This window comes from Callionymus lyra, chromosome 15 (assembly GCF_982586985.1).
Source record: "Callionymus lyra chromosome 15, fCalLyr1.hap1.1, whole genome shotgun sequence".
NCBI classification, from domain to species: Eukaryota; Metazoa; Chordata; class Actinopteri; order Syngnathiformes; family Callionymidae; genus Callionymus; species Callionymus lyra.
In genome coordinates, this window is record NC_141832.1 from 22,645,009 (window position 1) to 22,668,781 (window position 23,773).

The window sequence follows — 23,773 nt, forward strand, 5'->3', positions numbered from 1 at the left end:
GGGGCCATTACGTCAATAGAAAGAAACAAAACCTTAATAAAGATTAGGCTATTATGCTTAGAAATGTATTAACAAAAATAGTGAATGTGAATCTGAAAATATGCATTAATTAAATTTACTTTACAATTATTTTGAGGAAAAACAAATACTCACAAAGAAAAAAGGCTTAAAACTAAAAGTGCTGTTCCATGTCGAAATGAAAAATACAACTAAATATTAAATACATTTGAAAGTTAGCTATCAAAGGAATTTCTAGATTATCATTACTTGAGCTCATGAGGGCCAAATAATACAGTCAAAGGGTCGCATGTGGTCCCCATGTTATTCTGAATGATAGGGCAAAAATAGGGTTCAATCAATAATGGGATGTGAATAAACTTCCACTTGTTTTTCACCCCCACAAATCCTTTTTTAAATCCCGCTAAAAAGATGTTAATTACACAAATATGAAATACATAAAAGGTAATTGCTGCCAATTGATGAGATGTTCTAATACCTGTGGGATGTATTAGACTTTCATTGATTCATCAATTTAAGCATTTCAACATGATCATATCCTGTCAATGAAATTACCATTTTAACATTAAAAATAATCTAAAAAATTAAATCATAATTAATTATTTTGGAGAAAATTTTATAAAACCAGCTTGATCTTTATCTGTAAAAAGGTTTGTGCTTATTCTTATCTTCAGGATTTACTTTTGTTAAGGAAAAACGTATTTATTAAAACTAAAATTGTCGGTACCTTGTTGTTTTTTGTGTTTGTTGCTGGACCAGTACTGTCCAGGAATTGTTAGAATATGACCGGTTTAGTTTGTCTTCACACCTGCTGCTTTTATATCGAAGAGAAATGTTAGAGCTTTTGTTTGAAGTGCAGCGTTTTACAACTACATGAAATCATGAATAATCAATTTACTGAGGATTATACAACAATAAAACACACTTGCTTATATTAAAATTAGATTTTAATCTAGGACAAAACCACTTAGAAATCCATCATCAGTTCTGGCAACATTTGAAAAATATCTTCTTTGTTTGGACATTAAATAAAATCAGATCTGTAGGAACCTCAGGAGACCTGCAGGACGTCAGCTGCACACTGAAGTGTTCGCTCTTATTGGAGGACGTTGTTGTGGCAGCTGTCCATCTCCAGGGTGGTAGGATGTGTAAAGTTTCACTTCAGTCTGCAGCCTCTCCAGTGTCCCACTTGGTGTGGGGCTCCTGCCACCAGTCGGCCAGGAAGGATTCCTCGTAGTCGCCCATTCCCTCGAACTCTGCGTCCGGATGCTGGGAGTGAACGGCCGCTTCCTCCGGCCTCACTACATCCTGCAGGCGACACACAACGGAGCACTGTTTGACTTTCACTTTCATTGCTTCCCCACGTGTGCTGCCGGTAATCTGATATGCTGGCGGTGGAATCCTGGGGCAGAAAGTGTGTTGACCTGGGAGGAGTCTGAGTGATGTGGCTGAGCCCGAGTGGTCAACACCTCTAGACCACATACCACATGTTACTGCTAACTTTTACATCCAGCTCCTTGCATTTTCTTCCACATTAAACCAACTGAAACTGTGTCACCAATGATTCATTTTGTTGACATTCTCTATCAATGTGACTTCAAGAATCTATAACATTCTGAACCATCTTGGGTTAAATTAATTGAAATGAAAGTTTGTCAGGCACAGCCCATAATGTCATGCCCATTTAAAGTTGTTTTTATTATATCGCTCCATTTGTTTTCCACAAATATTAACATTTTCTTATACAAATTCTGATATAACTTTTCCATTCAAGTTTTTCAACCTTTTCTTTTTCTCCAAAACCAAACCAACACATTTTATTATTCTTGTTTCTTTTATTTTTATGTAAATTGTGCATAGGATTAGCATTTTCTTTCCTTTCAGTATAATTTTTATTGATTTTTTTTTGTTAACGAGAATTCAAACAACCACAAGGAACAAACGAAACTAAAAAACACAAAAAAATACAAATAGAATATTAAAAAAACAACACACCCCTTCCCGTTCAGCTAATTATTTTACTAATAGAAAAAGAGGTATTTCATTCTTTTAATCTTTTCTTTAAGCTTTCATTTTACTAACATCTTTCCTTAATACTATCCAGTATCCGTTACATATTCCCCCACAAGTCACATTTTTAATGCACTTTTTTTTTTTCTTATAAAAATATTAATTGATATACAGAGTTTATTTATTTATTTAACTTATTCTGTCACATTTAAAATAAACTACGCTTTTCATGTTTGTTTTTTATATTTCCCTCTTAATATTCAATACATGCCTAAAAATATTTGTTTCATCTTCATTTATTCTTTAAATTCAAGTCAATTTGTATGGGTTTATTTTATATTTCGAACTTCTTTTATTTATTTACTGTAAATCGTTAAAAAATTCAAGAGTCTAGTGATTTGTAAAAGGTTTAAATGTATATTTAATTTGTGATAAAAAAAAAATACTTATCACACAGACAAAGATTGATGCTGCAGTGTGAATGTTGTGCTTGAAGAAAAATACATCTCAGATGTTCATATAAAGCCTTATGTTTCCTATATTTTTACCATCTGTTACTAGCGAACATGATCTCAATTCAATGAAAAAGCAGAGTCAATCACAATGCTATTGTCGAGACACTTCTGCTCTAGAGTATGCAACAACATAACAATTAAAAGTATAAAAATAAAAAGAACATTGTAACTTCCAATGGAATGATTCACCAAGACAAACATGTACCTCGTCATCAGCCTGGAGGTAGTTGAGAGCAAACTCCAGCATCTCTTTCTGCTTGGTTGTCTGGTTAAAATACTTCTGAGCCTCCTGGAAACACAAGAGGAACAATAATGATGATTACAGTTCTGTGAATGTTCACACTTCACTCACCAGTCGAGGCCTGAAGTCGCTCTCCGTCAGACCCCACTGCTCCTTGTAGAAGCCATAATAAACGATGTTTTGCTGCATGACTTCATCTTTGGGGTCAAACAGCATGTAGCTGGCCGCGCATGGTGCCGCGCTCTTCGCATCGTTCACTGTTCAGAACCAGAGTTAGACTTTGATGACCTTCATCGTGTTTCTTCAATCTTGTACTCACACTTATAATAGGAGAACTGGAGGTAGTGGTACATGGTGGCCACAAACTTCTCCACGAAGAATCCTCCGACACTGGGCGTTAGATTCTCCTCACACTTCACTTTGCACTTCAGGACGTCAGTGTACAGATCTGCACAAGTAAAAGTTTTAGATGCTCATGTGGAGGTTTCTGGTGCATAAGTTAAAGTTTTAGATGCTCACATGAAGGTTTCTGGTGCACAAGTAAAAGTTTTTGATGCTCACATGAAGGTTTCTGGTGCATAAGTTAAAGTTTTTTATAGTCATGTGAAAGTTTCTGGTGCACAAGTAAAAGTTTTTGATGCTCACATGAAGGTTTCTGGTGCACAAGTAAAAGTTTTTGATGCTCACATGAAGGTTTCTGGTGCACAAGTAAAAGTTTTTGATGCTCACATGAAGGTTTCTGGTGCATAAGTTAAAGTTTTTTATAGTCATGTGAAAGTTTCTGGTGCACAAGTAAAAGTTTTTGATTCTCACGTGAAGGATTCTGGTGCATAAGTAAAAGTTTTTGATGCTCACATGAAGGTTTCTGGTGCACAAGTAAAAGTTTTTGATTATCACATGAAGGTTTCTGGTGCACAAGTAAAAGTTTTTGATGCTCACATGAAGGTTTCTGGTGCATAAGTTAAAGTTTTTTATAGTCATGTGAAAGTTTCTGGTGCACAAGTAAAAGTTTTTGATGCTCACATGAAGGTTTCTGGTGCACAAGTAAAAGTTTTTGATGCTCACATGAAGGTTTCTGGTGCACAAGTAAAAGTTTTTGATGCTCACATGAAGGTTTCTGGTGCATAAGTTAAAGTTTTTTATAGTCATGTGAAAGTTTCTGGTGCACAAGTAAAAGTTTTTGATTCTCACGTGAAGGATTCTGGTGCATAAGTAAAAGTTTTTGATTCTCACGTGAAGGATTCTGGTACATAAGTAAAAGTTTTTGATGCTCACATGAAGGTTTCTGGTGCACAAGTAAAAGTTTTTGATTATCACATGAAGGATTCTGGTGCACAAGTAAACGTTTTTGATTCTCACGTGAAGGATTCTGGTGCATAAGTTAAAGTTTTTGATTCTCACGTGAAGGATTCTGGTGCATAAGTTAAAGTTTTTGATTCTCACGTGAAGGATTCTGGTGCACAAGTAAAAGTTTTTGATGCTCACATGAAGGTTTCTGGTGCATAAGTTAAAGTTTTTGATACTCATGTGAAAGTTTCTGGTGCATAAGTAAGTTGTTGATGCTAATGTGAAATTTTTTGGTGCACAAGCAAAAGTTTTTGATGCTCATGTGAAAGTTTCTGGTGCACAAGTAAAAGTTTTTGATGCTAACGTGAAGGTTTCTGGTGAACATGCAAAAGTTTTTGATGCTCACGTGAAGGTTTCTGGTGCATAAGTAAAGATTTTTGATGCTAACGTGAAGGTTTCTGGTGCACAAGTAAAGCTTTTTGATGCTAACGTGAAGGTTTCTGGTGCATAAGTAAAAGTTTTTGATGCTAACGTGAATGTTTCTGGTGCACAAGTAAAAGTTTTTGATGCTCATGTGAAAGTTTCTGCTGCACAAGTAAAAGTTTTTAATACTCATGTGAAAGTTCCTGGTGCATAAGTAAGTTGTTGATGCTAATGTGAATTTTTTTGGTGCACAAGCAAAAGTTTTTGATGCTCACATGAAGGTTTCTGGTGCACAAGCAAAGGTTTTTGATGCTCATGTAAAAGTTGCTGGTGCACAAGCAAAAGTTTTTGATACTCATGTGAAAGTTTCTGGTGCACAAGTAAAAGTTTTTGATGCTAACGTGAAGGTTTCTGGTGAACAAGCAAAAGTTTTTGATGCTCACGTGAAGGTTTCTGGTGCATAAGTAAAGATTTTTGATGCTTCATGTGAAGGTTTCTGGTGCATAAGTAAAGATTTTTGATGCTTCATGTGAAGGTTTCTGGTGCATAAGTAAAGATTTTTGATGCTTCATGTGAAGGTTTCTGGTGCATAAGTAAAGATTTTTGATGCTAACGTGAAGGTTTCTGGTGCACAAGTAAATTTTGGTGCTCATGTGAAGGTTTCTGGTGCATAAGTAAAGATTTTTGATGCTAACGTGAAGGTTTCTGGTGCATAAGTAAAGATTTTTGATGCAAAAAGTGAAGGTTTCTAGTGCACAAGTAAAAGTTTTTGATGCTCACGTGAAGGTTTCTGGTGCATAAGTAAAGATTTTTGATGCTTCATGTGAAGGTTTCTGGTGCATAAGTAAAGATTTTTGATGCTAACGTGAAGGTTTCTGGTGCATAAGTAAAAGATTTTGGTGCTCATGTGAAGGTTTCTGGTGCATAAGTAAAGATTTTTGATGCTAACGTGAAGGTTTCTGGTGCATAAGTAAAAGATTTTGGTGCTCATGTGAAGGTTTCTGGTGCATAAGTAAAGATTTTTGATGCTAACGTGAAGGTTTCTGGTGCATAAGTAAAGATTTTTGATGCAAAAAGTGAAGGTTTCTAGTGCATAAGTTAAAGTTTTTGATGCTAACGTGAAAGTTTCTGGTGCACAAGTAATTCATTCATTCAGAACTAAATATAAAGATTATCATATAAATATAAAACAAACATAACAACATAAATATTAGGAACATATTTTTCTACTCAATTCAAAAATTTTGATCACACTTATTTAGATCCTCATTTACAGAATATTTTTAATTATCATGGAAATGAGGATCTTTAATGGTCCATGCATGATTTAGACACACTGTTGTTGCCGTCTCTTTTTTTTATTATTATTATTTGACTTGAAGTCAAGTTGAAGCGAAGTGAACTTGAAGTGTTTTGACAGTAGTATCTCTGGACTCAATGGTTCATCTTTCGTTTCATCTAGTTTCCTTCACATCTGATCTTCTATTACTGCCTGTTCAGGGACATTTGGTTTTATGTTCACATTCTGCAAGACCTCTAATGACATCTGACATCAAGGTTATTCATGAGATTAATTTATGTTGAATTACCATCTTTAGAAATTATGAAAACATCTTGTAAGAGGTTAAACTACGAATATAAGAATAATTTGGCGTACTATGTATGTGAAAACTCTGGCTTAAAACCTTAACCACTTAGAGATCCATCATCAGTTCTGGCAACCAAACTGTTGAAAGTTGACTCAGAAAATGTAACCTCACCTGCCAGTGTTGGATAAAAATCTTTGTACTCCAATATTTCATAGGAGCCCTCGCAGGCGGCCAGACACTGACTGTAGACCTCCAAATACTGGGCGACGGCTTGTTCCATGTTGCGGGCGCTGTTGCTGAAGTCGCCGCCGTTGAACAGCGTCACACCCTTCAGGAACACACTCTGCAACACGAAGACACACACATTTAGTCGCCGCGCTTTCACACCTGGCAGCCGTGGTCGGACCTCGTACGGCTGCTCCTCGTGATCGATCAGGTATTCCTCCACGTCGAACAGAGTCTTGTAGTAGTTCATGTTCTTGATCAGGTACGGATCTTTGGGGTTCTTCTTCAGGAACGTGTGCGCCGCTGCCACGGCCTTCTCCACGTTCTTGAGCTGAAGGAGGAAGAGTGACAAGGCTTAAGAATGGACCACATGTGCAACACTTCTGGAGCACAAAGTCATTTGATGTCGTTTCATGTTAACTTCATGAGCTACAAAGATGTGTGAGATACACAACAGAGATCATTGACTTCAATTATACAAAGACTTTCAATAACTGTAAACTGATGTTGAAGTAAATACATTTGTTTAAGAAAAGATAAAAAACAAGACGATATTTAGGATAAATCAAGGATCATCAGAGTCAAACTTCCTGTTACAGACAGCTGTTGATTTCATTTTGATCTGCCCGCAACTGACAAATATTTTGGCGCCTTTTGCGATTGAGTCTTGAAATATTGATTATTGTAGAAAAAACAAAGGGTGAAAATCACATTCCAAGTGGGTTAGGAATGAAATGATGTCTTGAATTATTGTGAGAGTACATTCTAATGATTTGTATTTGCAGCACCTTTCACTACTTTGTTTATTATTTTGTATACATTTATATAAATCTTTTTAATCAAATATTTTCATATTGCTTACATATTTTTCACATCATTTCTACTGTTTTCAACTTAAACAATGAGCACAAATCATATTCAAGACAATCATGTGGATACATTTAAAGCAAGAATGCAAAAAAAATATATATATATTGTTTATTTCTTTGAATTGTTGCCTGGATGCATCTTCATCTTTTGACAGTAACACTTATAAAGGTTTGACTCATTTTAGTATGTTATTAAATTATATATTTACATGGTTTAGAATATATTGGTAGGCCAGGGGGCCATTTACGGCACTTAAGCAGAAACTATTTGGCCCCCAGTGTAAAACTAAAATGTAATAAATACACATTTTTAAAGCTTTTGTTGACAAACAGAAAAAAAAGTTTTGGGTTGAAGATATAGTTTTATCTTCAGTTTTTCATTCGTGTATCATGGGTTGGTCAAGTATTTCTAAAATATGATTATTTTTTAAGTGAACTGCAAAAAAAAAGCTTAAAAAACCCTAAAGAAAAGTTAGGATTCCAGAGGGAACTGTGGGGGTTCTGAGGCAGATCCTGCATTGTCAGCAGAACCTGGTCCACCTGAAGAATCGCTGGATTGTTTGAGGAACACAGGCAGAGACGTGGCACTCTCTGCGGGGAGCTGAGGGACTGTACCCCCCTGAAGAGCATCGCTTCTACCGGGGCCTCTCACCTGGAAGTACGCGTACTGGATGTACCGATACGGGACTCTCTTCTCAAACGAGTCCAGCAGCTGCTGCTTCGGGTGCGCCTGGCTGAACACCGGGAAGCCGGACTTGCACTTCTTGAGACACGCCGCCCTCCGGAGGATGTGCTCCAGGACGCGGAGGCTGGAGTCTCCGCCCGGAGGAGCAGCAGAGTCGCGGCTCACGGAGCTGCAGTTGCGGCCGCAGAACGCCTCGCTGTCCCGCAGCAGCCGGTGGAGCCGCAGACTGAGCTCCAGGTACTTGAGGCTCTCCTGCCAGTTCTGCGCCGAGTACTGCTCCAGGGCGTGCGCGTACGCGGAGTCCAGCGGCATGAGCTCCGCGCGAGGGAAACTTTTGAAGCTGTACTTCTCATACTGGGCCTGGACCTGGACCGGGAGCAGGAGGACCGGGAGCAGGAGGAGCGGGAGGAGCGGGAGCATCGTTAGCTTCGCCCGCAGCAGCCGAGCTGGTAATGGCCCTGGAGAGTCTCCCCGGTCCTGCTTCTTCAAGAGAACTTTCCAGATCCTGAGCGACTGCACGTAGACCTGAGGCTGGCGTCTTGGACACATCCGGCCTAGACCTTCACAATAAAAGAGGTTCACTCCCGAACTTTACCATTAAAAGTTGCATCTTTTTATTATCGTAAATATTATTATTTTTAAACAATTCAAATCAACGTTTTTCTGAGGAAGCTGGTGCCATTTCCACAAATAATAATGTAGGCAAATGGATTTTTAATAAATTCCAATAGTATAAAATGTATGTCTCATATCACCTGTGAAAAGTATTTTCTCAACTATAGATTACCTTTTATTATTATATTTTACATTGTATATTTTTTACACATGAATTACTGAATTTTCAAACACAAAGTCTGATTTTGATCCTGGAAAACATCAGTTTAAGCCATTCTGTTGGCATAAATTGACTTTCATATGATGTATAAGACGTACATATTCACCATATTATAATTTTGTCTTCATTTATTTTTTCTTTCGGGAGTTTGAGGAGGCTGTGTAAGTAATATTATTTAAATTATCTTGACCTTTAAAGTATATACTTTATTGAATTTCGTTTTGTTTGGTTAAGCGCTTTGTGACCCTGGTCTGGAAAAGCGCAATATAAATACTAATTACTTACTTACTTAATACAGAATAAAATCCGTTTGGCTGTAGATTGAAATGTATTCAATCTTAGTTAAAATGTTGGAATTAATACAAGTAGTTTCACAGTTAAAATAGAAATGAATATGAATGTAGATGTTAAAATAGGTCTAAATTGAAATTGACATGATTTATTAATTACATTCTTCATTTAGAAAACGTGTCAAGACATGACTTCAGCACCTACAAAAATGTTTTGCTAATACTTGCTTGAAGGCAAAAAAGGAAACATGCAGGAATTCTCAAACTCAAACTTTAAAGAGTCTGTCCTACAGAGGGAATCAATGTCTGCCAGAATTTATGAATTCACTTCAAACTGTCATGTTTAATACACATCAGATTTTTGAGCCTTGCATTACACGTTTGCAGAACTCCTTGTAAAAGTGTAAAAGGGTCTTGAAGCCACTCCTTCTCTGTGGACGTCCTGCTGAGACTATCCTGTTACACTGTGTTACAAAGTGAAGTGACTTCCTTTATCTACAAAATAACCACCAACAGAAAGATGGTTCACTGCTTCATCTTTACAGCAGAAATGCATCACAAGAATATGAATATTCTTTCCAAAAATATTTTGCAAGTTAAAGTTAAGAACGTTAAAAATATATATATATATTTATTTTTATTGGACAGCAATAGAAGAATCACAATTTGTAAACTCTTGCAAATTAATGATTTATTGCTTTAAAAAAACGTATTTGTTTTCCATGAATTGATATTATATTTATTTATTATTAATTTTAACTTTTGTTATAATAACACATTCAATTTCAATCAATTAAAACGTTTTTTTATATTTGATTTTGGATGCAGGTAATGACCATATATGGCCATTTTAAAACCATAATAAAAACAAATCATACTCTCATTGCAACATTTTCTTATTGCACCATTATCTTATATCTTGTTTAGTCTTTTTAAACTATATTTACTTGTATATGAATATAAGATAATGTGTCGCAAGCATACTTCAATCTGCATTTAAAATGAGTGATTTTCTTGTTTTGAAAATACCTACCGGAAGTGCGTTATAATAACCACAGAGCTATTTGGCTCCAGATGTGCAGCAGAGATTGAAGCGAGAACTTCTGAGAACGTCTTCTTCTTCTTCTCGACCATGTTCTTCCTCCTGCTCGTCCTGCACGTCCTGTCCGTCTCCTGCGGTCCAGAGGAGCTGCTGGACGTGGTCGTGGATCGGTACCACATGCCCAAGTATTGTCCGCGAGAAGTTGCGACAGAAGATTTTATCCGGTATCACTTCAACGGAAGCTTTCATACTGACGGGAAGAAGTTCGATTCAAGGTGAGATTTATCAGGATCCCGAATCTGTGGTTTCATCTTGTTTTATCAGTTTATCAACTACTTTATTTTGAAGGACGCAACAGAAGTGGATTCACGCTTCATCAGCTTGATACCTGCATACGTGTCAAAATAATCAAAAATCTGTGTTTGCAGCAACATTTCCACGATGAATATCGTCACCGGAGTGAAGGCATCATGTTTACCATGACGTAAAAGTTAACCAGATTATATTTAAATATAACAAATTAATACATTTGTTTTGTAATTTTGAATTATAGAGGCTAAATGTTAGATTATAGACAACGGGGTTGCTATCAAGCAAAAATTGCAATAATAAATTAATGAAAATTGTAGTGGAGTAAACTGATTAAATTGCCTAGAATTTTTAAACAAAAATAAAAACACTTAAAAGTATATATTTGATATGTAAAAATGTATATCTGAGGCAGCTGGATGCTATTACTACAACAATATTTACAATTAAAATTTACAATACAGACAAACAGTAGAGATTTGAAAAAAAAAAACAGAAACATATCCAACACAGGTTTTATGGTCAATAGATTTCATGTCCTGTGATCAATTGTCTTCATTGGTGTCCGAAACAGCAGGCAGAAATGCATGATGGGAGGCCAGAGTACGGTTGAATTTCTCTGTGAGTGAAGTGAAGGCTTGTTGTCCTTCCTATCACCAGCAGCTTTCGGCAGACATCCCGAAATGATGACCGCCTTGATGTGCCATATGTTACTGGCAGTGACGTGCGGTGAGGTTTATGGTTGGTGAGGCAGTGACTCCTTGAGTGTCAGATTTACAAGTATATAAACACAAAAGGGAAACTTATTCAATTGGCTACTGGTTATTTAATATCTCAACAGCATTCTTCACACACATATGAAGTTTAAAAAATATGATTTAATGAATAATTTCTCAACAAGTCTATATTGAGTTGTTGTGATATTTTGTGGGATGTTAGTCTACATCCTCTAGATCAATGGCAGTATTTGATTGTGGATAAATATTGATTTATAGCTTCATAAACCTGTCATCTTTGACATTGACAAAAGAGTCATAGCTGAAATATTTGTTTTTAACAATCAATGGATATAGAAAAAGATGAATGATCTAATAAATCATTTAAAAAAGATTAGCAACCATGGATTCTAAACATTATAGAGTACGACTGTGATAGTACAAGGATTACAAGGAAGACGCAACTGATTCAATGCTATTAAGTTGCCGGGCGTTTATATCCTCCTATTAAAATGCGTTTGGGGAATTGCCCTTAAAGCTTAGCGAGAACTCTGCAGATTTAAGTTTGTGTGGTTAAAGCTATCAGCCAGACTGTGGCAAACCAGGCAAATAAACGTATCCATGACATATCAACGCAATTTGTGATGGATTGCACATTGAGAGGTGAGGCACTGCCTCACCTGCCTCCACTGACCGCACGTCCCTGGCTACTGGCCACTTGGTGAAGTAATCCAATGCCATCAGAATTAAATGGTTGGAAAAGTTGGTGATTGGAAAGGGGCCAAGGATATCCATCAGGGGCCTATTACAAGACTGAGACATTGAAACACTTTTAATTTTGAGGGTTGGAATCGTCTGCTCCTTGTGATTGAATGTGGTTCTCCTGCTCTGCAGTCATGACAGGGCCAAGGCCTACGTCAGCCAGGTGGGTTTGGGGAGACTCATCGCAGGAATGGACCGCGGTCTTCTGGGCATGTGCGTGAACGAGCGCAGGAAGATCACCGTGCCTTCACACCTGGCCTATGGGAGCATAGGAACAGGTACGCATTTGAACTGTGTTCCATCGTTGACTCTGAAGAAAGTTTTCATTTCCGTTGATCCAGCGAGGCTTGATTGGCATGTGTTACTTGTTCATAGATTCCATGTGTCAAACTCAAAACCAGGCCCGCTTAGTCATGTTGGTCCACATTTAAGGCATTTATAGTTGGCTCAAAACCTCTTAGAAGTTCTTCATAAAAGGGCTTTCTTTAATAGTATATATTTACATTGGACTCACAACGGTATAACTATGTTTTCCTCCTTAAATACCTGAAGGTGGTGTGATCCCCCCTGATGCTGTCTTGGTCTACGATGTCCTCCTGCTGGACGTCTGGAACACTGCAGATAAAGTTGAGATCCGAACACTCCACAAACCTAAACGCTGCCGACGCACTACGGCAGTGTCAGACTTTGTTCGTTACCACTATAACGGTACCTTGCTGACCGGAGAGGTGTTTGCCTCCAGGTGGGAAGAGATGGTTGAACACACACACACACACACACACACACACACACACACACACACACACACACACACACACACACACACACACACACACACACACACACACACACCCACACACAGCCCCCCCACACACACACACGTATTGTTTCTCACTCAGCTTGTCCTTTTTTCAGTCACTCCAAGAATTCAACCTACGATACTTACTTGGGTCAGGAGTACCTAAATAAAGGCATGGAGGAGGGTCTTCTAGGCATGTGTGTCGGAGAAAGCAGGTTCATATTTGTCCCGCCATTCCTCGGATACGGAGAGACTGGACTGGGTAACTTTAACACATTAATGCTGGTTTCTACCTTTCAATGTAAAACATGCAGCTGATCCCTGCTATATGCTATAGGAAAATGTTGTCGGAACATGAATTGTAATCCAATGTGTCTTCTCGCCTGGACTATTGTAACAGTTTATTTTCATGTCTTAACAAGAAGGATCTGTCTCGCCTGCAGTTGATTCAAAACTCTGCAGCGAGAATTCTGACCCGCTCTAGTAGAAGAACTCACATTTCTCCGATCCTTAAAACTCTTCACTTGCTTCCAGTTTCTTTCAGGATCAACTTTAAAATTTCAGAGCTATTCATGGTCAGGCTCCTCCTTACATTACTGATCTGATCCAGCCTTACACCCCAGCTCGGGCTCTGAGGTCTGTGGATCAGAATCTACTGATGGTTCCATGCACACGGTTCAGGACCAGAGGAGAGAAATCCTTCCAGGCTGTTGCTCCTAAGCTTTGGAACAATCTTCCTCTCTCTCTGCGCTTGATGGATCTACTGACTCCTTTAAGAAACATCTTAAGACGTTCTTATTTGTTCAGGCTTTCCTTGATTTTCTGGAACTCCTGTTGTATTATCAGTTTTATCTTGACCTTTAAAGTATATACTTTATTGAATATTGTTTTGATTGTTTAAGCGCTTTGTGACCCTGGTCTGGAAAAGCGCTGTACAAATAAAAATGACTTACTTACTTACTTACTATTTAATGTTGGATGTTATGAACATCTCATGCTCTCTTTTGCCTCAACAGGAAGTCAGATTCCTCCTCAGGCCTCACTGGTGTATGAGGTTCTGTTGGTAGACGTCTTCAACCCGACAGACGATGTGGTCGTGGAGGTAAAGGAGAGACCTGCAGGCTGCACACGCATGACGGTCTCAGGAGACTATGTCCGCTACCACTACAACGGCTCCTTCCAGGACGGGACGCTGTTCGACTCCAGGTATGTAAGACTCAAGAGAGGAGGCACGAGAAATGTTCGGCGTTTGACGGTCATGTCTTGGAAGCTACCGGAGGAAGAGCACGTACAACACCTACGTCGGTTTGGGCTACGTGATCAAAGGGATGGACAAGGCTCTGGTGGGACTGTGCATGGGGGAGAAGAGGAGGGTCGTCGTTCCTCCTCATCTGGCTTATGGTGAAACCGGCGTCAGTGAGTAAAAGTTACATAAAACTGATAACAGGCTGCTGTGAATCCAAAATGTCACACAGTTGGACTGAAAACAAGAAGACTTTTTAAGACATCCACATGACGAAAGACACAAACAGTATGATCAAATCACAGACCGTCCCACAACAGACAATCACATTTATATAAAGACATCTAATGTTTTCCTCTCACAAAAATACTCACAATTTTCTGTCAGAAATGTTTATTTTTTTTAAATGGAGATTAACATGTTTTTAGATTTTAGCATTGTACAAAGGTACAAAGTTTATCTGGGATGGTCAGTTTAAATGAAACTCATTGAAACTCTAGCTAGTATTAGAGACCTAATAAATCTAGCAAATAAATATTATAAAACATTTTGTGGGAACTTGTTTGTTTGAGACAGTTTATAACAGGATTATTTTCCAACCTATTTGTCAGCGGGCAACTACTAAACTAACTACATTCAGAAACTAAAGGGGCAACTTTAAATAATGGTATTAATAAAGATATTTAAAGTTACAATGTTTTTTTTATAATAATCGGTTACGATATTTTCAAAGCAGGAGCAACACCAGCTGGACTTTTTTCAATTCAATTCATTTTATTCAATTAAGTTTTATTTAAATTGTCTTATCACAACAGTTATCTGTTATGATAAGTTATCTCAGGAAAATTTACAGTTTAAGTAATACTATAGTGGAGAAAAGAAAAACAGATCCCAGCAACTCAATAATGAGTGACTCACAAAGTGAGAGTGGTAAGGAAAATGTCCTTTTAGAAGGCAGAAACCTTGGACAGAACCAGACTCAGTGTTGACTGCCTCCTGCTGAGAGGGTGGATGGGGTGGGGGAGACAGATGGACAGAGAAAGAGTGAGGGAGGATACGTTGTTTTGTTTTTTTAAGACAGAGCTCCATTGTGACCATTGCTATTTTTAGCATAGTATGGCTGACCCATGGTTTAGACAGTTTGACTGCTGCCTCTGATGTCATTAAAAGAAACAGTGTCTTTGTAATAGCCAGAGCATTACGTTATGGAATGTAAAACTGAAAAAAGAGAAGAATAATGAGAATAAGATCAAATAAGATAAGGAGGATACTTGGAAAATGTTGCAGACATTTAAAAATATTGTAAAATGATGACACTGATGACAGTCATCCTCTCAACACTGTCAACAGTGAGCAGAGAAGCAGAATTGAGTGCACGAATGCTCCTTTCCAGGTGCAAAACAAATAGACTCAAGGACTCATTCATTCCTATTAAATTGTACAATTCTGAGTTCGGGGGCAGGAGTGGAGTATAAGTATCATGATGTTCTGTTCTATGTTAGTCTTTGTATCCTTTGTCTTTGTTATTTTTCTTTGATCTATGTTCCTTATCTTTAGACTTAGATTGTATCATCTTGTTCTTTCTCTTTATTTCTCTTTGTTCTTGTTCTTATTTTATTTTTGATTTATTTTTTATGGATAATTGCTGTATTTGCTGTGGCTAGTTGGAAAAAAAACCCCGAAGGGACCTCCTCAGGGATCAATAAAGTTCTACCTAACCTAACCTAAAAGTTGAAGACATTCAAAAATACATTTAGAAAGACATTCATGGCAGGTAATTAATGTCCTTGAATGAAAATGATTAAAAGGTACAGGCTTAACTCACCTATAATGTTATTTACAACACTTTAAATCATATTTTTTAATATATTTAAATGTCTACCACCTTTCCTTAGTATCCTATTTATTCAAATGGAATCTGTTCTTATTCTTGGAGACTTTAATCTTCATGTTGATGACGTCAAATCTTGCTCTGCTAAAGAACTTTTAACTTTAACAGAAGCCTTTAATTTTGAGCAACATGTTTCTGAACCCACTAATTAAAAAGGCCACATTTTAGACTTAGTTTTTACTCTTGGCCTGGACATTTCTAATGTATCTGTACATGATGTCCATCTGAGTGATCATTCTCTTGTCTTGTTTAACCTGGACTTCATCCCTGAACCTAAGCCTTTGAAAATTAGGTCTCAGAGGCGTGTTATCTCAGCTGATGCTGCAGACAGTTTTTCATGTTTGACCTTCTTTCCTTTGATGACTGCCCAGACGTGGACAGTTTCATTCACTGTTTCACTACTCATTGTGTCGAAATACTGGATTAAGTGGCACCTGTTAAATAGAACTTGAAAATTCAGAAAAAACGGTGCCCTTGGACAAATGAAGATCTCCTGAGTCTGAAGAGACTTTGTCGAAAGACTGAGCGTATCTGGAAGTCCACTAAACTTGAGGAGCACAGACTTCACCTCAGGGATCTGATGTCTTCTTACAATGAGATAGCAGAAACTGCTAGATCTGATTACATCAGAAAACTGGTAGCAGCAAATAAGAAAAACCCAACAACAAAAGTTTGACACAATTAATTATCTTGTATCTCCTGCTCCTCAAATCATGCCTGTCTTCTGTGAAGCTGACAGCAATGCATTGTTGAGATTTTTCATTGACAAAATTAAATTGATCAAAGAGATAATCTCTCCCCCTTTGTTTGGAACCCCTCCTGTCTCGGAGCCCCTCTCCTCCTCTTGGTCTTCCTTCACTGCTGTATCTTTGGTACCTCCAACAAGGTTAAGAACCACTGTTTTAGTGTATCCGCCAATCAAATGAGGTCTGAATCGGCAGATCTGTTGTGTGAAGTCCCTCAAGGTTCTGTTCTGGGTCCTTTATTGTTTTTGTTGTACTTGATTCCCCTCGGTAAAATCATTCAGAGATTTCCTGATGTTCTTATCACATTTTTGCTGATGACATCCAGCTCTACTGCTCTTTTGATCCAACTGAGACCCAGAGGCTGAACAGTTTAGTCAATTGTTTGCTAGAAATCAAACAATGGCTGAGTGAAAACACTTTGCAGCTAAATTTGGACAAAACTAAAACTCTGGTGATTGCTCCTGATGTTAAGATTCCAGAGTCAGTACTTGGGTGACTTAGTCAGTCTGTCAAACTGAGCCTGAGAAACCTGGGTGTTATATTTGACAAAGACATGTCTCTTGTTCGACACTGCAGAAAACTGACCAGAAACTGTTTCCTTCAACTGAGAAAAATCTCTAAACTTAGGAAAATGTTGTCACAACATGATCTGGAGCTTGTAATCCATGCGTTTGTGTCTTCTCGCCTGGACTATTGCAACAGTTTGTTTTCATGTCTTAACAAGAAGGAGCTGTCTCGCCTGCAGTTGATTCAGAACTCAGCAGCGAGAATTCTGACCCGCTCTAGTAGAAGAACTCACATTTCTCCGATCCTTAAAACTCTTCACTTGCTGCCAGTTTCTTTCAGGATCAACTTTAAAATTCTGGTTCTTTGGGTGATATTTCGGCACTAGTGAACAAGATGAAATCCTCCTCTTGCTCAGATGAGGTCCTTCCTTGTAGGCTTTTTATCAAAGTAATTGATGTAATTGGCCACTGGATTACCAATATGGTGAACCTCTCCCTTTCCACAGGGGTTTTTCCCAATGCATTTAACCATGCCATTGTAGAGCTTCTGCTCAAAAATCCAGGCTTAGACCCAAATGACCTCAGTAATTTCAGGCCTATTTCTAAGCTCCCTTTCTTGTCCAAGATCTTGGAGAAGGTGGTGTCTGAGCAGCTGTCTTTGTTCCTGGATCAGAGCAACATCCATGAGTTTCAGTCTGGCTTCCGTAAACATCACTCTATGGAAAGTGTCCAGTGACATCATGATTTCGGCTGACTCGGGTAAATTCACTGTTCTGGTTCTCTTGGATCTGTCCTCAGCCTTTGACACAGTTGATCACCAGATCCTGCTGAGAAGACTGAGGGATGAAGTGGGACTGTCTGGGTCTGTGTTACAGTGGTTCTCATCATACCTTTCTGGCGCAGTTTTAGTGCAGTGGTTCTTAACCTGGGTTCGATCGAACCCCTAGAGTCGGAAAAGCACTATATAAATAAAAAATACTTACTTACTTACTATTTATCTTCTTTTCATCGTATTCTCATTATTCTCTTCTTTTACATACAAGAGCTAGTGAAAGGTAACCTACACATAAGGCAACAGTTTCCTAGAAAGACACATTAGTACCTATTTATATTGTTTGTATAATTTGTAAATTTTTACATAGAATTAAGATTAATGAAAAATCTGCAAATACGATTTTCCTATTTCTGGAAAAAGGTCAAGAGAAAAATGGAATATCTTTTTTTCTTAATTTCTCAATATATACATTTGAGCCCATTACTGCTGTGTCATGATGAAGACGTGTCTTCTGCAGGCGGCCTCATCCCCAGCTCTGCCGTGCTGGTCTTCGACATCGTCGTGGTGGACTTCCATAACCCCAAAGATCCGGTGGAGATCAGAGTCACACACAAACCTCAAGATTGCCACGAGACCAGCGAGGTCGATGACCTTATCCAGTATAACTACAACTGCTCCCTGATGGACGGCACCCTGCTGTACTCCTCGTGAGCGCCCTCTACTGTTCTGTCTGCTAGACTGCTTTCTGCATCAGCTTCAGCGCATGACTCAAGGTTTTCGAGCAACATGTGTTGGCAAGTTTTTCCCTCGCGTGTTGATGATGATGGTTGTTTCCAGAGACGATTCCCAGTCGCCGTCCCTCACGACGCTGGGAGCCGACCAGGTGATCAACGGCCTGGAGCGAGGCCTGATCGGCATGTGTTTGGGGGAAAAGAGAGAGGTGGTGGTTCCGCCTCACTTCGGTCACGGTGAAAACGGAGGTAGCTTTAACCAACCGGGTACTTTCACAACGACTCTTTCTTCATCTTCTGTGTCTCCTGCTCTTAGCCGGGAGCGTTCCCAGCAGTGCAGTGCTTCTCTTCCAGCTGGAGTTGACGGATCTGCAGAAAGGCGTTCCTCCAGGCTTCATGTTTATCTGGCTTCAGGACAGTCCTGAGCCACTCTTCCCATCCATGGACCTCAATGACGACAAAGTAGTCCCTCTGCAGGAGGTGAGTCATCCGATCCGACTTCACACAGAACAATGTTGACGACACCGTGAACCGTTTTTCTCTCCAGTTTTCAGATTTCATCATGCTGCAGGTGAAAGAGGGCAAAGGTCGCCTGCGGCCCGGAGTGGACGCCGGCGGCATCATCACGGACATGTTCAGAAATCAGGACCGAAACGGAGACGGCAACATTTCCCCGGACGAGGTGGAAGTGCAGTCGGACCAGGAGTCGGACGCACAAAGACGAGACGAGCTGTAGCGAGGGCGGGCGGGAAAGTGTCGCAAGAGGAAAAGTTTCATCTTTTACGATGGACTTGAATACGCATACGACACGTGGAAAACTGTGAATGAGCACTTGACTACCTTCGTCTGGGGCCGGGCCCTCGTTTCTGTACAGTAGTACAAATGAAAAGAGTATTTTACTGCTGAACTCCAAAGAGAATTATGAAGAACCACTGGTTGTACAGTTGATTGAGGGATTGATATTAATATTTTATTATTTTAACATGAATAAAAACAGGCGTCACAGAGGATTGCTGCTGTTAAAAAACAGATTCACAGTGGTTAACTATTTTTATTTAAACACAGCCACAAGGAAAACCATGGCTCTGTTGATATGATTTATTTTCTGTTGGATGATGAAAAGTGATGTATTTCTTTGTACACGTGACCACCGGCAGAAGATCTAACAACATGTTGCAGCAAGTGTGACTTGAGATTCTGTAAAAGGCAAATAAGAGATGGTAACATTCTGATAAACGTCTACTTATGTCTGAGTCTTATCTCATGTTGAAGCCTGTTTAGGTTTTAAACTGCGGCTGCACCCGTTTACCCTCTTAATAATGGACAAGAATAAAACTGAATGATCGTAAAAATTACAGATTTTCATTCCACAAAGTTGGATGAGACAGCAGGGAAGGGGGAGGAGTGCAGTGGTAACATTAAACCATGTTAGCGGAGAGTTAGCAAGTTGGATTCCTCTCGGCTCGGGCCGAGCTGAAGGCGGATGATGTATAAAAAGTTGAGTCGGACACTTAAATGGATGTAAACTACAATAACAGATGGAAACACAAACAAGAACAAGAAGTCCCCAGGAGTGAGATTTGAACCACAATGTCCCGTCACTTGTTGCCAGTGAGGTAGAGCAGGACAGCGTTTGGCACGTCAAGAGTCTCGTCTTTCACCAGAACAATGTCGTATGAGTCCAAGTACGACTGTCTCCTCTCCTCCACCTGCAAAAACAATCATTCTTCAAGAGGTTCTGTAAAGCAGCACTGTAACATTATATCCTATTTTTTTGCCATTTTGGTCAGTTTCTGTTAAACACAATGGCCATCTTGTTGCAGACAAATCTGCCTGCAATTATGGTGAGATGCATGTTTCAGCGATTCACATTTGTGTTTTTGCAGATCCTGCCTCTGTAGGTTTCTCTGTGAAGATGATGCTGTCATTAAAGGGAAACTAATGTGTTATCCAAGTGTCTCTTAAGTGGATCTTGGACTATTGTACTCATATGAGTATGAGTCTGTTTGAACAACACTTAAATGAAATGTTGAGATTAATACATAGAGGTTTGTCACCACGCGTCATCAACTCTGGAAGTCTCCACCTCCAAGGGACTCGTTGTATAAACAAAGTGATTACAGCTTGTCGGAGGAGAAGTGAAGCCACTTTTACGTCCTAATGGACTCTTGCTCTCGTAACCTCTTGTTTGCCGAGATTTCAGAGCAACTTTATAAAGTAATATGTTGAAAACATGGTCATGATGAGGGACTTACTGCATCTTGGAGGAGAATAATTCAACATTTGAAATATGTGAGTCAAGAGATTTGGGTTTTTAGATTAGTTGCCGTTTGAACAGGTCCACGGTGTTTAAAAGGTTGAGGAACACTGCTTTAATCCTTCTCAATCAATCAATAGTTTTCAGGAATTGTTCACCTTGTCGTTGAGGTAGCCAATCTTGAGGATGTTCTCTATGTCCTGCACCCCATCGGCCATGTTCAGGTCTCCCAGGGAGTCGCCCATCAGCAGGACATTCGGTCGGGTCCTCAACTCTTGGAAGTGCCCCGTGTTGAGAAGCGCTCCTTCTCTTTTATTGTAGATGTGGATCAGCTCTCCCTTAAAGGCCTTCAGCACACCCTGTTGTGACAAATCAGAGGAAAACTTTAACTCCAGTTGCCAGTGTTGGAGAGAAAAGTCTTGAGGAACAGACGACTCACAGACTCGTCAAAGTCCATGTAGTTGGAGAAGACTTTAACGTTGGGGTGGAAGACCTCTGCTTGGCGGATTACCTCCTCCAGGATGTCTCCGATTCCAGCAGAGAAGATGAGCAGGGGGATAGAATGCCAGCAGAGGTGGTCGAAGAAAAGTTTGTAGCCATCCCTGGGGAGACAAGGGAGTCCAAAAACAACTTGAAATAATCCATAAAACAAATAAATTACTCAATTTTAATTTGAGAAAAATTCAGTGAGGTAGTAGATTTACCTGAGCATGGCTTCAGATTCCTTTACTGCTACTGCAAGTAGTTCCTTCTTTATCTTCTGCTCCACAAGAAGCTCATGAGCTCGGGTCCACCTGAAGTGTCATAAGATCAGCAAGTGTTCCAATTTTCAATGTTGATTTTAAAAACTCACCATTCCACCATTAACGGCAACTTCTCATCTATTGGCCGCGACGAGTCGATCTCTATGGGGTAGTATGTGTTGAGCAGTTCCTTTAACTGGAAGAATAATAATGATGATTAAACGTGATTGCACCGGTAAACTGAGAAACATTATTTAGGTATTATAAGTCTATACACATCTGGTACACGCATCTGGGTAAAGTATGACGACGACAGGAACCAAACACGTCCTTTTAGCTCAATAACAGTTGCTACTTTAAACTATTAAATACTTTTTGAAATTGTGGAAACTACAGACGGATTATCTGAGGGTTCCTACAGCTCAAGGCAAGTTAAGATTAAAAAAAAATTAATACCATTGGATATTTGAGACCACCTCCACAATCGACTAAAATTGAAAACAAAAAACATGTACATTTTTGATGCTGAAAATTCATTTATAACTTAAATAGAATGCATCTCATAATGTGATCACATTTTTGAGACTTTTGAAAATTAATGTCATACATTTCAAGACTTTAAAAGGACCAGTATTAACTCTATCTCTTATTATTTTAAATAATAAGTGGGCTGTGCAAGAATTGCAAAAATCATAACAATTTAGATTCCTATAGAACTCACTATAGTTCAAATTTTAATCACAGCTTCTATATTTTCTTTTCATGTAATACGATGATGAATTAACACATTACTTGTTGCAAAAAACGTACCTTTTCTTTGCAATCATTCGAGATGAGTTTGCTGTTGTCAAGAATATCTGTCAATAAAACACATGTCATGTCATCAGATCCATTAGAAGCAACAACAACAACAACCAACGTGATCCACTTACTATGACAGGTCGGGCATCTTTTTCCATTGTAGGCAAATCTTGTTAAAGTCATGTCAAAATCTGAGATGACCTGGGATCAGAAACAGACACTTGTACAATTCCACGCGACTATTGAACGTCATTTTTGTTTTTACCTGTAACGTGTTGGATCCAGCCTTCAACATTGACTCCAGGATCTCACTCACTTTCTTGGGGTCTTTCATGCAAACGGTGGATTTCGCCAACTCTGGTATCTTTGAGTCCTTGGACAACAAAAGCTTACTTAAGAAAGCACACGAGACACATTGTGTTGTAACAAAGCTAAATAAATACCACACACTCTTGGAAATACCTCCGTGGCTCCTCCATGTACCATAAATCGAAACATTTTTTTACTGCATACTATAGCAATATTATGCTTTTTAAAAATGTTTATCCAACTCCGGCTAACGTTAGCGTGAATAAACATTACAGTTGTAGTTGACATGACTACGAGTATCCCACAAAATTTAAGTTACGTTTACTAATATCGTGTTTGCTCCCAATAAAATATCTTAAAAATTGCATTACCATTGTCTTGATGTGTTTGAGAAATAACACTTATTTTTGACGGAGGGACAACAGAATCAACACAAAGCTGACGATGCGTTCAGGGAATGTCTGCGGATGGGAATGTTTTTGAACGTGGCGTGTAAAGTGGTGAAAGTATCACTTTGTATTTTGAGGGAATTGTTTGATTAAATGGCGCCTACTTGCCATTTAGTGATCGTTCACTACATGTAAAAGCGAATACAAAAGAAGAAAATTTTAATTTATATTCAAGTGTTGGTCTTTGAACGCAACACCTTTGCGCGTTGGTACGATCCATCAACTGTCCGTACAAAACGAGAAGCGGTCAAAGGTTCCTACCAGTTTAGGTAGCATTTATCCAACCTCTCAAAAACAGATAATCTCGATTGTAGCTTTTATTTAATAGTATATAACCAAGACAACAAGCAACACGAATCTCTATTTCTTACACGTGATCAGCAGTATTTTTTAAATAGCGATTGTTCTTTCTTTTTCATATAGAACGCGCGCAGCATTTTACATTTTTATCACACAATGAAATAATGTATTTCTAATATAATGCTTGATAACGTTTGGAGTTTTAATGTTATATTTGATGCATCAAGTAGTCACGACAAAACAAAAACATGACCATCTAGTGGCAAGTAAGCGAAGTGCAGATACAAGATTCTACCATTCTACCAAGAGTGGTGTGTGTACAGTGGTAAATGAACATTCAAATTGCATGTCCAAAATATCAAATATGTAAAAGATCAAAACACTCTACAGACACTTTATAATTTAAA

General features: G+C 38.7%; 3 protein-coding genes across 3 annotated transcripts; 1 reads left to right on the forward strand and 2 right to left on the reverse strand.

The window, feature by feature from the left end:
* Positions 1-947: 947 nt before the first annotated feature.
* Positions 948-8,391, reverse strand: p3h4 (prolyl 3-hydroxylase family member 4 (inactive)). Its single transcript, XM_087808497.1, has 7 exons — positions 7,830-8,391; positions 6,490-6,639; positions 6,255-6,426; positions 3,104-3,232; positions 2,896-3,041; positions 2,749-2,832; positions 948-1,326 (listed from the first exon to the last, which is right to left on the reverse strand). Exons 1-7 carry the CDS (start codon positions 8,280-8,282, stop codon positions 1,180-1,182), a joined length of 1,281 nt encoding a protein of 426 aa, XP_087664623.1. The 5' UTR covers positions 8,283-8,391; the 3' UTR covers positions 948-1,179.
* Positions 8,392-10,065: 1,674 nt separating this feature from the next.
* Positions 10,066-19,743, forward strand: LOC148065385 (peptidyl-prolyl cis-trans isomerase FKBP10-like). Its single transcript, XM_087808495.1, has 10 exons — positions 10,066-10,304; positions 11,949-12,094; positions 12,369-12,558; positions 12,732-12,877; positions 13,632-13,821; positions 13,886-14,031; positions 18,294-18,483; positions 18,614-18,756; positions 18,824-18,987; positions 19,055-19,743. Exons 1-10 carry the CDS (start codon positions 10,120-10,122, stop codon positions 19,241-19,243), a joined length of 1,689 nt encoding a protein of 562 aa, XP_087664621.1. The 5' UTR covers positions 10,066-10,119; the 3' UTR covers positions 19,244-19,743.
* On the reverse strand, positions 19,456-23,066 carry LOC148065386 (cytosolic 5'-nucleotidase 3-like). The gene is made up of 9 exons (XM_087808500.1): positions 22,989-23,066; positions 22,574-22,681; positions 22,440-22,509; positions 22,318-22,364; positions 21,618-21,703; positions 21,469-21,558; positions 21,204-21,366; positions 20,923-21,123; positions 19,456-20,216 (listed from the first exon to the last, which is right to left on the reverse strand). Exons 1-9 carry the CDS (start codon positions 22,989-22,991, stop codon positions 20,106-20,108), a joined length of 879 nt encoding a protein of 292 aa, XP_087664626.1. The 5' UTR covers positions 22,992-23,066; the 3' UTR covers positions 19,456-20,105.
* Positions 23,067-23,773: the final 707 nt, after the last annotated feature.